This window comes from Etheostoma spectabile, chromosome 1 (assembly GCF_008692095.1).
Source record: "Etheostoma spectabile isolate EspeVRDwgs_2016 chromosome 1, UIUC_Espe_1.0, whole genome shotgun sequence".
NCBI classification, from domain to species: Eukaryota; Metazoa; Chordata; class Actinopteri; order Perciformes; family Percidae; genus Etheostoma; species Etheostoma spectabile.
This window is the reverse complement of record NC_045733.1, coordinates 6,698,461-6,715,118: the sequence shown is the minus strand read 5'-3', so window position 1 is coordinate 6,715,118 and position 16,658 is coordinate 6,698,461. Positions and strand designations below refer to the sequence as shown.

At 41.4% G+C, this 16,658-nt stretch overlaps 1 protein-coding gene across 4 annotated transcripts in view; it reads right to left on the bottom strand.

Moving 5' to 3' along the window:
* Window positions 1–1,747: 1,747 nt before the first annotated feature.
* The window catches only part of zfhx3b (zinc finger homeobox 3b), a 136,877-nt gene continuing 121,966 nt past the window's right edge, over window positions 1,748–16,658 (bottom strand). For 2 of the 4 annotated variants that reach the window (XM_032519371.1, XM_032519213.1), the window contains exons 8-10: window positions 15,630–15,753; window positions 8,954–14,524; window positions 1,748–8,437 (exon numbers count right to left, since the gene is read on the bottom strand). In XM_032519371.1, the coding sequence (XP_032375262.1) occupies window positions 6,711–8,437; window positions 8,954–14,524; window positions 15,630–15,753 (7,422 nt within the window). In that variant the 3' untranslated portion in view covers window positions 1,748–6,710. The remainder of the gene's footprint in view (window positions 8,438–8,953; window positions 14,525–15,629; window positions 15,754–16,658) is intronic. The other 2 variants (XM_032519125.1, XM_032519296.1) reach the window with 1 other exon arrangement.

Genomic DNA, 16,658 nt, shown 5'->3' with positions numbered 1-16,658 from the left:
AATTTAAAATGGGTCAATTTGAACCGAATCCCATACAAGGGTTAAATAAACTACTGTTGTACTTACGAACTTTCCAATGCCTTGGTTTGTGAGTACAGCACCTATTTTTACTACTGGAGAAGTTTGGTACTATTCCGGGCATTATTAGTGGGGTAATTTACAAGATACACATTTGGTTCCATTAGCGCCTGCACTAATACATTTGGCTGATAGCGCTAGTCAACCAATGGGAAAAGAGCTTCTGGGGGGTTGTTTGGCTCAAGGTCATGGTGCAAAGGACCCTAGGGTGAAATTACTTTGAATCATCCCTTTAACAGGCAGAGCTGGACCAGCTGGGTTTTCATAGGGAATGGTCCAAACTCCCAGGTCCCCTGAACTACCCACTGCTAACTGTGCTTGTTGTATTTTGTTTCCAGAGTTAACATCAATGCAGCATTTGGAAGGTGGAGAGAGATTCAGACTGTAAAATAGGCACTTAATTTGTCAGGTAAACAACCTATGATGTAGTGAACATTAGCCATTTCAGCTAAATTGTTTTGTTGTTTTGTTGTTGTATGTGACGCCCAGGCCTCATATGCTAACATTTTACAAATATCCAGCAGTACTCCCACTGGGCCTCGTCTTGCAAACTATTTACTATTTTATGCTGCAATTTTAAACATGATGCTATAAAAACGGGGTGAACCATCATGACTGACAGCTGTGATTGGTCGGGCGGGTGTATGGGTAGGACTTTGATGCTCCAGCCCGCTCACTACTGCAATAGTGTGACATTGCCAGACCTTCCTTCATGGCGCCGTGGAGGAGGGTCTGGCTAGACCAAACAGCATTCCGGCATGGGAGAAAAATGTGCTCTGGTTTATTGACATGTCTTTAAACCAATAGTCATTGGCTGCGATAAGCGCTGCACGGAGCCCCATGGCTGCCGCAAAATTGCCTCGGAAAGGAACTTGTTTTGGTGGAACGTATACGTTCAAAAGTTGTTTTAGTCGTTCAAACAGAAAACTCAGATTGGACAGATTTTCTAGCTAGCTGTCCGGATTTACCCTACATAGAGTTGAGGAGCAGTTAACCGTGGTCATCATAAATCCATCAGAGTTTAAAATTCCAACACAAAGAATGTGGAAGTTAACGGGCATCCGGCCGAAAAGATTGACATATGGCAGAATTTCAGTCAGCAATGGAGCAATCCTGAAAGTGGAACGTCGTGGTTATACTGCACAGACGCTGGCAGACTTTTTACTGATGGCGCTTTTAAATGAGTTATAGAACATGTTGATACTCAACAATGGTTCTTGTGTTACAGAAAATATAGAATTACAATGTAATCTATCCTGTAAATTATAGTTACATTTTATCTGTTTTCCTCATAAATGCAAAATCAGTGATCTTGATGTAAACACAGGGTTAGATTTTTTCATTTTTAAAGCAAACCATCATGAAATTATGTGTGCTTCCATTGTTATGGAAACAATGGAACATTTATTTACTGTTCTGATCAAGTACAAAAAAATGAACTAATCATATTAAGATTGAAAGGTCTTTTACAATATTTTTGAATATATCCGTAATATTTATGGTTAAAATAAAAATCTTTTTGGCCCTTGGATCACATCAATTTTTTCAATAAACAGGAGAAAACTAGTAATTATTTTTCGTCAATTCTCGGAGTTCTGCCAAGTTGTAGTTTGTAGACAGCAAGTGATCAAATCCCAAAACAGTCAAAGATGAGTCCACACCAGTGCAATTTATGCTCATACTTTTTTAATGTATCACAATGAGCAAGAAACATACTTGATGAAATATTTTCAAAGGAGTATATTCAATTACCATCTACAATCAACTTAACTAGGACAACAAGGTTTTGTGACAAAAGTTTCTTTAAAAGTCTGAAGTTCCATGTGGTTGTATGTATGTTAGTTTCCATGTAATTTGGTACAGTTTGGAAATCTTCATCATATAATTACAGTAACAAAAAAGCTAACAAGACTACAGTATAGAAAAGACATCAAGAACAACATTTTTGGTTTAACTTGCTCTTTTTTGTACATTGCAAGGCTGTTTTTTTCTACCCTCGGATGGGCTGCCTGGAGCCACAGAGCCATGCTTATGAGGCTCAAAGGAGGAGTAATTCAAGGAAACAAAAAGAAAAACTAAAAGCATAAAAAAACATTGTGGCACCAGAAGTCACAAAAGAAACAGAGAGCTCCAAGTAACAGTTCATCTTTGAAGTTGGAGCAAATGGTTGTTTGGTTGTTAGTTTGGTTGTTAATTTTGGTTAATACGCTTTTTTAGTGTAACTGCCTCTTTAAGAATGAAAGCTTTGAGAACCCGTCCCCGCTCTCTGTTATTAATTTCTCTTTTTAGATTATGTAATCAACAGAGAGAGGGGTGAGCCGCCATTTGACTAGAGAGCTTAACTTGTCAACTAGAGACAAGCACAAGGAAATGAAACGGGTAGCAACATGAACTGGGAGAAATGAAGCAAGCATGTCTGTCCATCCTGTCCTGAAATTTGGAAAATGTCCATCAAAGAGCAGAAGCAGAGGCAGAGCTGGAGAAAGAAATAGACAGACAGAAAGGAGAAAGAGGCTGGAGCCACTTAAGTTCAGTTTCACCTAAGGACTTTCCTCTCTGTGTCACACATGTCCATTGTTCCAGAGTCCATTCCCATTACAGAGTTGTCAGTAATCAAATAAGAAGGGGGTTTTAAAGCTGTTTTGAGCCTGCCTTTGGCTCCCATGTCCAGTTTTGGTGTGCCCACAACCTCTCATGTCCTCTTAACGAGATCTCCAAAGCTTCCCAGAGTCCTTTTTTTCTCTTTTCATTCCTTCTTCATCTCGAAAAAAACAAAAACAAAAGTTGATGTCTTGTTTTAAATATATCTATATCTGTATACAGGTACACACTCATTTTCACAGTGGGCAAAAGATGACCTCTACAGCAAAACCTTGTCTTCATCTCTCTCTTTGTAAGTGTCCATCAAAATCAAGTATCCCAATGTACGTCAGTGGATCCAATTATCCACAATAGCGTTTTGTGCCACAATAAAATATACACTTGTCTGGAGCACAACTTGTAACTTTTTTTCTTTGTGTATCAACTGCATAAAGCTTTGGCCACATTCATGAATTCAATCAAAGTAAAAACTGCTCAGTGCTTCGGTATCGTTTCTGATCATTAATTTAAAATTGGATGTTCTAAATTTCAGTTATTCATAATCCAGCTTTGTGGTTCAGTTTGTTTTGGTGTGTAACATATTAAAAAAATAAAAGGCAAACAAGAAGAAATTAAATTGATGCTGACTCTTATGAAACACACAGACACACAGACACACACACACACACACACACAGACAGACACACAGATAGACACACACACACACACACACACAGTCCATGCTGGCTGAATCTGATGTAGAGACCTCAACGCTGTCTTCCACAAAAGAGCCCAAAAGATTACACTTTGAAAATAAGAAAGCAAAAAGTATTCTCAAGACAATGAATATAAAGAACATTATCATACCATAAAGTGGCCAGGTCATATTTTTTGTTTCATAATTTCAACAATTCAAATTAAAGCTAGTGTTAATTTATGATAAAAAGTCATATACACAAACTAAAATACAAAGACTTATAAGAAAATAATACATGTCTGACATTGTCTGAAAATAAAATAAAGCAAACATATTTGAGAAAACTGTACAACTTAAGAATTTTCCAAAATAAGAAAGTACATGAACAGTATTTCAGGGAACTGGACTTTAGAGAAGTAGCAAGCTTCCAGACCAAATATCCTTACTTTTTAACAGCATGCTGTAGAATTACAACCAAATCACATTGCTCTGCAAGACAAAGCACTTTAAACACACCTCTGAGATGTGCCTTGTATTCATTAGGGCGAATATATTGACTACGCAATAGTGGCCAAAAAGTACTTTTTCAAATTTCAATATGTATTGGTTTTGGTTTTGAAAATAAAAGTTTTAGTTCATTGGATCGTCAGTGAGAGGGTGGGGTTACCTATGCTCATCCATTTCCATTGCAATACAATTAAGTTGGTGACTTCTTTGGACATGAAAGCATCCTTGCTATTTGAAATCAAGGGACATCTTCAAAAAACCTCCTACTTTTTCCAGAAATAATGCTTTGGAATGAAGATGTCCCTTTAAAACCTGTAATCTATGTGTGGAAGTGGCACCCTGCAGACACATGGGACATGTCACTGGTGGATTTCCCAGGAATGGGGCAACCACACCTCAGCAAAACCGCCATCATTTCCCTCTGAGGCTAGTTGTATGTTGACTGGCATAAATGTTACTAAACCTATGAGACGCATCAGTACCAGATGTATTATATACATTTTTTGGTAACCACTATTACTTGCCTTAACAAGTACGATACAACCTTAACTGGATGGAGGGATGTTCAGCAATGTTCCATGCCAGCACAAAATGACATATGGAGGTCACGTTGTTCAGCAAACAATGATGCAAAAGAATTACACAACAGTTTACAGTCACTTTAAAAATGAGAAAAAATAGATTGTGAGAATTAAAAGCAATTAAATGAAATAGGATCAGTCCTTGCTTAAGAAAAATCCATTGTGATATTTGGAATGCACTGTTCTTTACAAACGTTATAGATCATTGGCTTTAAACATTGGTCTGTTCAAAAAGAAAATCAGCAAAATGTCCTTTGGAACATATATTCACAGTCTTCAAAGTTCCGTTTTTGCAACAAGAACAAAAAGGTGTTGCAGAGGCAAGAAATTGGTGTATTGTTTGTTTTAGTTAAAGCTTAGCCAAAAGCAAAATGAGCATGCATCTAGGTACTTTTTTTTCCTTTCAAAATTCTACATTAGCAGCAAAACGTATGTCCTTGAAGACCAGACCTTATACATTTTCTTTAAAAAAAATGGACATTTTAATGTGACAAAAAAGTCAAAAAAAGATGAATAACCTCTATCTTACAAACTGCAATGGCTCTGTAACGGTGCTACTCCACAATGCAAGGACAAGGGCCCTTTTTGGTTTTTGGTATTTACGTAAAAAAGCCACCTGTTTGCTTGCAAAGAAGCAAAAACGGCAACTCTGATGCGTACTCCTTTATCTTTTAAAACTTTGTTTTCTTTCCTCTAAAAACAGCAACAAATTCTCAAGTATAAAGAAGCCTCTTTTCTCATATTTATGCACCAATGGTGAAAAGTGTTTAGTCTTTGGATTTTCTTTTTGTCTTAAAGCGTGAGAATTATTATTAGTATTCTTTTTTCATTTTCATTTATGACAACAAAAATGTCAAAATGAAAATAAATACTGTAGCCACACTACATGAAAAACAAAAGACCTGCTTTGTAGTGTACATATCTACAAACACAGGAGATCAGAGAAAAATAAGTGCGAAGAGAGGAACAAGTAGAGTGAGAAATAGGAGTCAGACAATGATAAGTGCACAAAGGTAACACAAAATTAAATAAAATAAAACTTTCAATATTTCACCCAGGATCATTTTTGTTTTGGTTAGCGCAATACCAACCAAAACATAAAATTTAAATAATTCTAAAAGAGGATCCTGCCTTGTCAGGAGGGGCATTTGGGTGAACATTTTCCCAAAGATTTGAGAATAAGACAGAAATAAAGCTGAGATAAATTACCTGTCCATAACCTAGTCTATCGGAATGACCAAGACAACATCAAATGAAGCGTCTTAAAGTTGAACAATACAAAAGCTAAATGTACACAAAGTTTTTTTTTTCAACCTACCATAATGTTTAAATTCATTTCCAATGCAACAATCTACTTAACACCAAAAATGTTCATATCTATCATAAATACAGAAGGTTGTTTTTTTCAATCAAAACTCTTTTTATCGCCCATTATGTCTGCAATGCTCTCCTTGTCTGGGTATGATGGGATTGCGATCCCTCCCCTCCCCCTTTAGAAGGATTTCCAATGTTAAAATCAGTAAATCATTTACCCTTTTTGAATGCCCAGAAACAATGCCTTATTAAAATTTCATTCAACTTAAAACTTTGTTATTAAATCAAGTTCTGAAAGAAAAAAAAATGCATATCTCCTGTTGGAAACAAAAGGTGTAAAACATGGATTTCTGTAACAGAAAAAAAACTTCTGTGACCTGTTGACCTGAGAATAAAATAGACATTACATTATTCTTTTACTTTTGCAAGCCATTTTCTGAATGCTTAAATAGCAAGAAAACTGATAGACTATTCTCCCATACAGTACATACTGGCTTTTTGTGACTGTGCTATTAAGTAGAAATTATTACAAAACAAAGGGACAGCTTGTTGACTCGTATTTCTTCAAACAGGTTCTTGGGCCATTTGTCAACTTTGAGGCAGTCCATTGCCATACAGTACAGCATTCCTCTAACATTACCCAAAACATCACTGCAGCGATCTTTTCTATTCTCATATATTAGTATGCATGTATTTCAGTTGAGTAAAACAAAAATAAAAAAACAAAACGAAAACCAGCATGTTGATATGGGAAAACAATCCACTAACATTTAAATTTTTGGTTACAAGCTTTGGAATTGCAGTTAGTCTTTACACATCTTTTTCTGAAATTGGTTTGTATACTTTTAATGTATTTTTAACATTGCTGCTTTTTATGTTTTTTCCATTTGTGATTTTTTTTGTCTTTTTTTGTGTGTTTTTTTTTTAAATATTGTCCATCACTGAAAGCTCTTTTACAATCTGATGGAGTCTGTTCCTACACTAGCAAGTTTACTACATCTACTACTGTCTTTGACAAAGCCAGGCTGCTGCGGCTCCTCCGCCGTCCTGCCAAGCCTTTCTGCTGACTTCTGACTGCTGTCAGAGTCAGACTCGTCGGTAAAGACGTCTGTTGGTATCGAGGTCTGAACTCCTGAGGTGCTCAATGAACTTGAGGTAACCGTTGAAGGTGAGGACATTGGAGGAAAAGAGGAGGAAGAAGAGGAGGGACTGGCATTGGGCTTCCCAGCTAAAGCTCTGGAGAAAGGGGCCTGGGGCCATGGTTTCCCGGCAGCTGTGGTGTTGAGTGGGGTGGTAGAGGTGGAGCACAGGGAAGAGGAGACAGCAGAGGATGGCATGGTGGCTGATGTTGTTGGCGGGGGAGGGGGGTTGCTGATGGGATGAGTGGCAGACTGCGAGGTAGATGCGGTGTTAGGATTGGGGAAGCAGGCTGAAGAGTGAGGTAATAAACTAGTAGCGTGCTCTTTGGCATTTCTGGCTGATCGCTTGATTGTTCTGTGTTTGTGCAATGCCGATTCCAGGTGTTGACTGAGTGCTTTCTCCCCATCCAACGTAGTGTCACAAGCCAGGCAGTCGTAGAGACTTCCAGCCCCTGCACCTACGCCACCAGGGACACGCAGCAACATCTCTTGCAGGTTAGCCACAGACTGACCAAAAAAACAGTTTGATTTAATGTGGGTAATAGCCGCTTCTTCCTTGGTGAAAACGGTTTGACACTTGCGGCATGCCAGTTTACACTGCACCTTGGGGACGATGTACTGGTCTAGATGGGGGTCCACAGCTTTGCCATCCATCTCTTTCTGCTCAGAGGGTACTTTATTATGAGAGGAGCTGGAGAAAGTGGGCGGTTCACTATGGGGTTTGCCCTTTCGCTCCTCTGTTTTCACTGGATCTTTGGCAGATTCTTTGCGATCCCCCAAGGATTGAGGGGGAACAGGAGTTTGGCTCGCCTTGGGTTGCTGGATCTGCTGAAGCTGCCGCTGCTGCTGCTGTAGTGCCTCCTGCAAGCTCTGCTGATATTGCTGGTAATGCTGCAGCAGGGACCCTGGAGACAGGCCCATCAGTGCTTGTGACAATGCTGGGTTGTAAGGGAAGAGACTTTCCATACCATACATAGGTTGCAGGTAGCCCCCTTGGAGAGCCCCGGGGATCTGTGGGGAGTAATACGGGGAAAAGCCAGGCATAAAGTATGGCAGGAACTGGTTTGTGAGGAGAGCTGTAGGGTCTGACGCCAAAGCAGCCTGCAGCGCCTGAAGCTGGGCAGGGTCTACCACATACTCCATGCCAGGTGTGGGCATTGAGGTGGCAGGTACAGCTGTGTCTGGTTTCTCCTTCTTGGCGCTGGCAGCAGAAGTTGAAGGGGCAGGCGTGCTTCCAGTTGACGATGGGGTTGAGGGCTTCTCTGTCTTTTCCTTGGACTTCTCCTTCTCTCTTACCTTGTCAACATCACGTTCTTTGGGGGGTTCAGGCCGGGAGCTGGACTGCGAGGTTGAGGAAGTGGAGTTGGATGTGGAGGTGGGGCTTGAGTGGGAAGCAGACGTGTTGGTCTGGGCTGGGCTGGATGCAGCAAGATACGATGAGGAGGGAGGCTTGTTGGGTAATCCAGATGTAGGGAGGCTAGGTGAGGGAACACTGGCACCAGGCATGTTCAGGAGGTTTGAAGGTTTTGGAGGAGTTAAAGCTGGAATTTTTTTTTAAATACAAACAAAAAATTAATAGTTATATTTCTTTAATGAATTCAAAATTATTTAAAAAGAAAAAACACAAGATAAGTGGATCATAATAAGATACATTGTGTCATTATATAATATACACACAAAAGAGGTAAATGAAAATAGAATAATAAAAAACTCATGAAATTTTTTACATAGTCAGTCAGGGTGAGCCATTTGTATACTCTGTTCTGGCATTTGTGGTTCTAACAGTTAAGACAACAAGGAGATTCTGTACTCAGAGATGTCAACAATGGCAAAAGGCCTTACGTTATGTTACACACACTACAGTATGTGTTCCAGTGTAAATGAGTACACGTGACAAGCTGATTGATGGCGTAGAAAAATTTTCTTCTGGTGTCGTACTGTCATTTACTAGGTTTTACATTTAAGTAAAATGTGTGGTTGTTAGTTGGTTAGTTAGTTACATGTTAATTAAAAAACACAACTACAACTCAAATCTGTAAATCATTGAATGAACATACCTGAATTAGATGAGTTAAAGCTGGAAAGAGAGGGGCTGCCAACCCCTGGCAACAGGACAGATGGGATGCCTTGCAGATTTGGATAAGCTGACTGGAGATTCAGAGCCTGCATTGCAGGGTTATCAAACAAACCCTGTTGCTGCATGGCCTGCTGCTGTGCCAATCCTAAAACTTCATTGGCCTTCTTAATGCGGTCCATCTCTTGCTGGGCCATAAGTTGCCGGACAGTGGCGGGGTCAAAGTATTCTTTTTCCTTATCGATCTGGCTGCCAATGGTATCCTTCACCTTAGAGATGTGTTGCTGGGAGAAAATGTGATCACGAACAGAGAGGCGAGCACTGTACTTGACACCACACAAAGTGCATTCAGTCTTCGGCCCCTCGTAGGATGTCTGATTTATTCCGAAGTGCTTGGCCATGTTGAGCTTTGCCTTTTTCTCCTTGGCACGGGCATTTTGAAACCACACCTGAACCACTCTCTTTGGAAGTCCAATGTCATTGCCAAGTACCTCACATTCCAGCATAGTGGGAGTCCTGTAGTCATTAAAACAGGATTTCAACACTTTCAGCTGGAGGTTAGTCATCTGGGTTCGGAAGCGCTTTTGGCCAGGTCGATCTCCGCTGTCGATGCTCCTGGTACCTGAGGCTCCGGGACTTGGTGAGCATGGGTCAGCCAGGCTGGACGTCTCACTGTGATCAATGATATGTTCATTCTCAAAGTCCTTAGCATAATAGCTTGTTGCAGGGCTTACCAGCCCTGAGGACATCTGGTCATCAGTTTCAAGGTTTGGGGCTGTGCCCCCAGACTTAGACAGGTAATCACCGCTATTTTGGCTGTGTTTTGCATCAGCACTGTCATTATCAGCATTGGCCTCATCACCTGTGGTTGTGTCAGTGATGGCTGTGTTCACAGAAGAGCAGTCATCATTATCCAGTTTGCTGTGATCAAAGCTGAGGTTTACAGAGGACACGGTTGCGCTCTCAAAATCTTCCATTCCCTCAACTTTAATGGACGAGGGGCTCAGTAGAGCCCTGGGAGACAAATCCATGCTTTTGTTTACTGGTGACATGGAGGAGCTTTGTCCATCACTGTTTGTTGGGGCCAATTGGGAGTAACTTGCGGTCTCTAGAGCATCTATCTTTATTTGCATACCCTCCTGGTCAGGTAACATACCAGCAAGAGCTAAATTATATCCAGCACGTTTGGCTTCATGCCAGTGACGAGAGCGAATGTGTGCCTCAAGGGCAGTTTTCGCTTTAAAAAGAGCTCGACAGAAAGGGCACCTACGATGTGCTTGAGCTGGCCCTACTGCTCTAAACTGACCTTTTCTCTCTCTGGCTCTGGTATTTTGGAACCAGACTTGCACTACTCTCTTTTTTAATCCCACCTCATGAGCAATGTGGTCAAGCATTTTACGTGTAGGATTTGAATCTAATAAATACTTCTGATAAAGGACCTCTAACTGCTCCGGTGTGATGGTGGTTCTGAGCCGCTTGTCTCTCTGTGGCTCTTCTCCACTATTTGTGCTGTCGTTCTCTCCTGGGCTAGTGCCAGCTTTTTCCTCTAACTTCCTCTTCAGGGAGTTCATGGTGGAGGTAGGGGTGGACGGTGAGGTGGCAGAGCTGCTGGGAATCTGTGGCATTGCCCCAGAGAGTAGCTGACTTGCCAGGAGAGGATTGCTGGGATCAAATAGCATGAAAGACATATCAATTGGACGGTCTAGGAATTGAGGGTGGATGAATTGATTTTGCACAGAAAGGAAGTGTAATTGCTGGTGTTCTTGCCAGTGCTCAAAGGAAGGGAAGCCAATCTTGCATTGCTCGCACTGATACGGGATCATCTGTTGTGCCAGTTGTTGGGTGGTCAGGTGTGCATTGAGGCTCATGTGAGGGCTTTGCGATGAGGCCTGGCTTGTCTGAGAGGCTGAGGGACCACACTGTTGCTGTTGCTGAGAGAAGGAGGGAGATGAATGTTTGATGGGCTTGGAAATAGATTGAATCTTCTCTTCTCTCTGGGGTCTATGGTGTTGTGCATCAGACTGTGGTTGATGCACAACTTCCTGCTTAATAGAGGTTTGGTTTTCTCGTGGATCAGCAGAAATTTCTGGTAATTGCTTGGGCTTCTCATCATAGAGGTTTGAGGTGGATGCTGGTGATGCCTCCTCTTTCTCAGTGGATGGGAGGTGTGAGAATGCGGAAGTGGAGGGTGGAAGTGGGCAGAGACTTGAAGAGGAGGGCATTGGGGTGTGACAGGAAGACCCAGAGGGAGTATAACAGTCATTGGGATAATCCACTGAATCCTCATTTTGGCTGTCATATTGTCCATCTTCATCTTCATCTTTGTAACACAGCTTCTTTTGGTGTTTTATTAGATCAAATATACGCTGGAAAACCAGACTGCATTTCTTGCATTGGTAGTTCAGATTTGAGGTGCGTATATAGCGGTCATTTGACAATTCTCGTCTTTCACCTTCCTTTGCCCCTTCACCCTGGTTTTCATAATTTTTCCTTGCCTTCTGGCGAGCATTTTGGAACCACACAACAATAACACGAGTGGGGAGGCTCAGAAGGTTGGAGAGCTGTTCAAATTCATCATCTTTAGGATAAGCATTGGCATCAAAGAAGTCTTGTAGCACTCTTAGCTGGTAGTCAGTAAATCTAGTCCTTGATGATCTCTTACTTCCATAAAATTCTTGTTTCAGAGGTTCAGGGGAAGGAGGTTTAGAGTCAATTTTTGTGTCTTCTAAAGTTGTCGTTGGTGGATTATTGAAATTGTAAGGCGAGTCTTTGTTGCGCTGTCGCTCTTTAAAAAGGGTGTTTCTAAACCAGTGCTTTATGACTTTTTGTGGAAGCCCTGACTTGTCTGCCATCTCCTTAATCTGTTCCTCATTTGGTGAATTGTTGATATCAAAGTACTGTCGCAGGACCCTAAGCTGGTCATCTGTGATGCGCGTCCGTGGCCTCTTGTTCTGCTGCTGCTGTAGCATGGCTGGTGTAAGCTGTTGTTGATAGAGCTGTGCCAGGTCTGAGGCCAAGCTTGGCTCAACAGATTGTAGCTGAGGAGGCAAGGACTGGAGAGACATGGACTGCATCATGAGCGGCGAGAAAAGGGGCAAATCCATTGGCATGGAAATTTGTGCCATTTGAACTTGTGGCTGTGGGGTATGTACAGTTGGGGGTGTGAGTGAAGCAGCAGAGACCGGAATATTTGGTGTGGGAGCTCTTTGGGGTGGAGGAGGAGGAGGAGGTGGAGGTGGAGGAGGAGGCTGTGGAGGAGCAGGAGCAGCCTCTGGTGTAGGGGGTCTCAGTGGATAGAGTTTATCATATTGATCTCTGTATTCCTTAGCGAATCTCTCGAGGGATCGAAATGGAAAGAAAGCCTGGTGGATATGCTCCTGGTGACTCTTTAGAATCAGTATGTTTGAAAACAGCTTGCCACAGGCTTCACATTCCAGTTTCTCTAATCCCTCAATGGGGTCCACCACTCTTGTTATCCCACCTGGACCACTTGATCCTGCAGGTCCAGCTGTCTTTTTCTGAGCTTTCTGTTTATTTTCATTGTACTGAATTACTAACTCAAACCCAAAATTTTCCAGCAGGGCTTTGGTTGCATTTCCTCGAGCATCTGAAGCAATCCTTGGGGGCAAGCCAGTATCATGGTTTATGTTTATTGAAATATGCTGAATGTCCTTCTTTTCTCTTGGCTTACTGTCTGTAGAATCTTTGTTAACATAATCCTCATTTTTTTCACTTGTGACCTTCTCTCTTTGTAGTTCTCTGTCTTTCTCATTGTGAGAGGAGGAAGGTCTCTGCTTTTTTTCAGCCTGCTGAAGAAGAGCTACACTCTGCTGCAGCAATGCCATCTGGCCCTGAGCCTGTGAGTGAGCCTGTTGCTGCTGTTGTTGTTGCTGCTGCTGTTGTTGCTGCTGTTGTTGTTGTTGTTGATGTTGCTGCTGAAGGTGGTGGTGCATCAATTGCTGCTGCAAGCAACTCTGCTGGGCTGAGTTTTTCAGATCTTCCAACAGTGAGGAGGTGGAGGATCCTGCTAGGCCAAGTGCTGAGTTACTGATGTTGATCTCTGGGTTCAGCTGAAATTCTGCTCCAGGGATGTAGAAAGGGAATAGCAACTGCTGTTGTTGCAGGGGGAGAAGTGCATCAGTTGTCATTGGGAAGTGCTGCAGAAGGGCTGGGTTAAATAGCTGTGATTGTAAAATAGCAGTCTGCTGCTGGAGCTCTTGCTGAAGCTGGGCTTGAGCTTGGGCTTGAGCCTGAGCTAACTGCTGTTGTTGCTGAAGCTGCTGTTGCTGTTGTTGTTGTTGTTGTTGTTGTTGTTGTTGATGTTGTTGATGTTGTTGATGTTGTTGTTGTTGTTGTCTAGCAGACAGCATGTCGGAAATTTTAGACTTTTTTAATTCATGGTTCTCAGATGGTGAGGAATAGCAGCTCACCGAAGAATTCCCCAGGCTTTCAATGCTGTGAGTCTGGCCCATTTGGTTTCCTCCAAGAATACTCTGAACTGTTTTAGAGCCAGAAGAACTGTGATTTGTAGAGCTAGTAGTTGAGTTGATGGCTGAGCTTGGACTAGATGTTGAAGTGCTGATGCTGGAACCAGTTGCACTTGCAGAGCTAGGGATCCCTCCTGCTGCTTCAAGCTTGGCTGCCCTAGCTTTTGTCTGGTGTAGAACAGAGCGCATGTGAATCTCCAGAGTAGAACTCTGGCTATATGCCACATTACAGGTGCTGCACTTGAATGGCTTGTTGTCAGGGCTGCTGGTAGGCTCAGGCTGGCCAGTAGTGGACTCCTGAAGAGCCCTCTTCACCTTGTGCAGGTGGGAGACTGAGTTATAGTGAACCAAAAGAATGTTCTTCTGTGTAAAAGACTCTTTGCATACAGTGCACTTGAAAGGTCGAGACGGATCCAAGAACTTCTCCATGGTAAAGTTAGGACCCTTTCTGAATGGCAAAGCACGTTTAGGTTCAGATCCAGAATCCTCCTGTAGTGAACCGGAGTCACTGCCTGTTGGGCTTTGTTTTTCCTCTAAGTCACTTTCATCTCCCTCTTTGTCATCTTCTCCCAGACTTCCATGCTCCTCTCCAAGGGATGGGTCACCCATTACCATAATGTCACCATTCATCAATAAGCCCCCATAAAGCTGCTGGATATCAGCTTCGCTCAGCTCCAAGTGGCTGGTTTCTAAATGTTTCTTCAAGGCCTGTAGTGTTCTGAAGCTTCGCTGGCAGAGGCAGCACATGGTGGCTGCCCTGATCACATGGTACTGTGAATGGAGCTGTAGTTTCTCTACAGTCTTGAAGGCCAGACTGCATTGGTTACAGCGGTACTTGTACACATGGCGATCTGAAACAGGCAATTGGGGCCTTTTGTTGTGAACTTCATTGAAGTGCATCTGGAGAGAGTTGGAGGACTTGAACACTTGATTACAGCCTTTCTTCCAGCACAGGAATCCTGTGGCATCATCCCTCTCCGACGGTTGATCTTCCAGAGGTGACTTGCGAGCTTCAGCTATATCTGTAAGGAGTGACACACCCTTTTCTTGATCAGCATCTGATGCATCTGTGAATAAATAAACCAAAAGAGAGCAATGTATTAGGTCCCTACATTAGGACATGAAAGCACTCATTGTGTTAGCACTCTTGGAAAGGTGAGGAAAAAAAGGCTATGACTAAATACAAGAACAATTATTTTGAATCAACAGAAGTACATATCCAGAATAAAGCCTCACCCGCCAGAAGTCCCTCACTTTCCGCTCTGTGTGTGTGTGTATTGCAGTTCTTTAAATCCCTTTAATACGGGAAACAACCAACTTTGTGCTTGCAAGCTACACACTGAAAATGGGAACTTTTGAAGAAACTGTAGATTGTGCAATGAGGCCGGCCTGCTTGTTTTTTTTCAATGAATGATTGTTAAGGCAATATATTTGCGGCTTACTGCAACGTTTTGGGACTGATTGGCGGGATACAAGTAAGAGCAAAATAGGATTAATCATGTATGCAGCTAATTTAAATAACTCCCATTACTATATTGTGTTTTTGAATAGTTCACTTAATTCAATAATTTATGTGGCATTTTTGTTTTTTGCAGGGTACAACTGTTTCTCTAAAACAAGTTCCTTCCCAAAACTCTTTTGCGGAGCCACAGTTGTTGCTTCCGGAGCATAGCACCACCCAAGACGATTGTGATTGCTTTAAAGAAATGCAAACAATCCTAGAATGTATCTGTGGTGTACCCAGACCATACTCCCCAGTGCTAATACGTCTGTCAATGCGAGACTAAAGGTCCATGAATATCAACTATCAATTATACTGTCTTGTAAGTGCATTGTCTTTCATATGTCTGTCGAAAATGTTATGAAACCTTTATCAACACAATTATTTTGTAAAACACTGAATACCTGAATAATGATTTCTTACTTACCAGTCTATCTATTAACAACTGACTTAATATTGCACCAGTCTGTGCATACACAGTTATAAAGTGATAACATTTAATTAAATCACAGATCTTTTGTACACTCCACCATGATTTCCCAATGTGATAATATGCTCATTACAGAACACATAGGTTACTACTGATAATTGTTTTATGGTTTTAGAAAACATTTAGCAGAGTATTTATGTGGCGAAAAGTGACCTACTTTATATACTTTATATATACTAACCAGCTTGCTTCTTTGCATCTTCAGAGTTGGAGTTGGCTGTAGCATGAAGGGTGCTCTGGGACTCTCTGTCTGGACTAGGTACAGGTATAAACATGCTTGTTGGCAGTACTTCAGATGCTGTTACCTGGAACACACAAAGCACAAAGGAAATATAGTGTGCATAAAGTGGGCAGAGTTGTTAATATTTACTTTAAATAAATAAAGGAAAATTACAGACACAAACAAGAGAATATGCAAAGTAGTTACCAAGAAGGCGGTTAGAGAGATCAATAAGGTAACATTTTACATTGCACTAAGGATCATTGACACTAAACATGAAAATCAAGAGAGTCCTCAGGTGGACCTCATCTCATACAGTATCTCAACCAGCTAAAAGCTTTGAGGGAAACTAATAAAATAAGACTAATAAAAAACTCTTAAAAAATAACTTCTGTAATAAATAAGAAAAAACATGTATACTACTACCTTACAGTTCAGCTTTAACTTCAGAATTCTCAGCAGTACAGTTGTAAGTGCCAATTAAATAAAAAATATATTCCATTTGAGCAGAACTGGGAAATTAGATTGTGGTGTGTGTTAATAACACACTAAAAGCAAAAAAAAACAATTTAATTGCTGATAAAAAAGTTGTGCATTTTACATTTGGAGAAAGTTCTTTTCTCTTTACTTTTCTAATTCGATTATTTCAAGGACGAATAAGTATTGATTGCAATAGTACAGAGAGGAAACCAGGTTCTCTGCTCTCAAAACGTTGGAGTCACTCTGTTTTCTCCTGCTGCTCTCCCCCAACTTTCTTCCTATTTTTGTATTTGATAACCTCTTTTTCATCCCCAAAACCTTGTCATTCTTCAAAATTACTAATTAACAGTTCCCTATGTGAAAACAATCATCGGCTGAAACTGGGTGAAATTGTAAGATGAGGCCCTGTCTTTATCATCATCCCTCAATTAACTTCACAAACAGAGTAATCTGCTTCCCTCTAAATGCTGCATTTCAATTAATACCACCCCACCTATGGCTGCACGATCA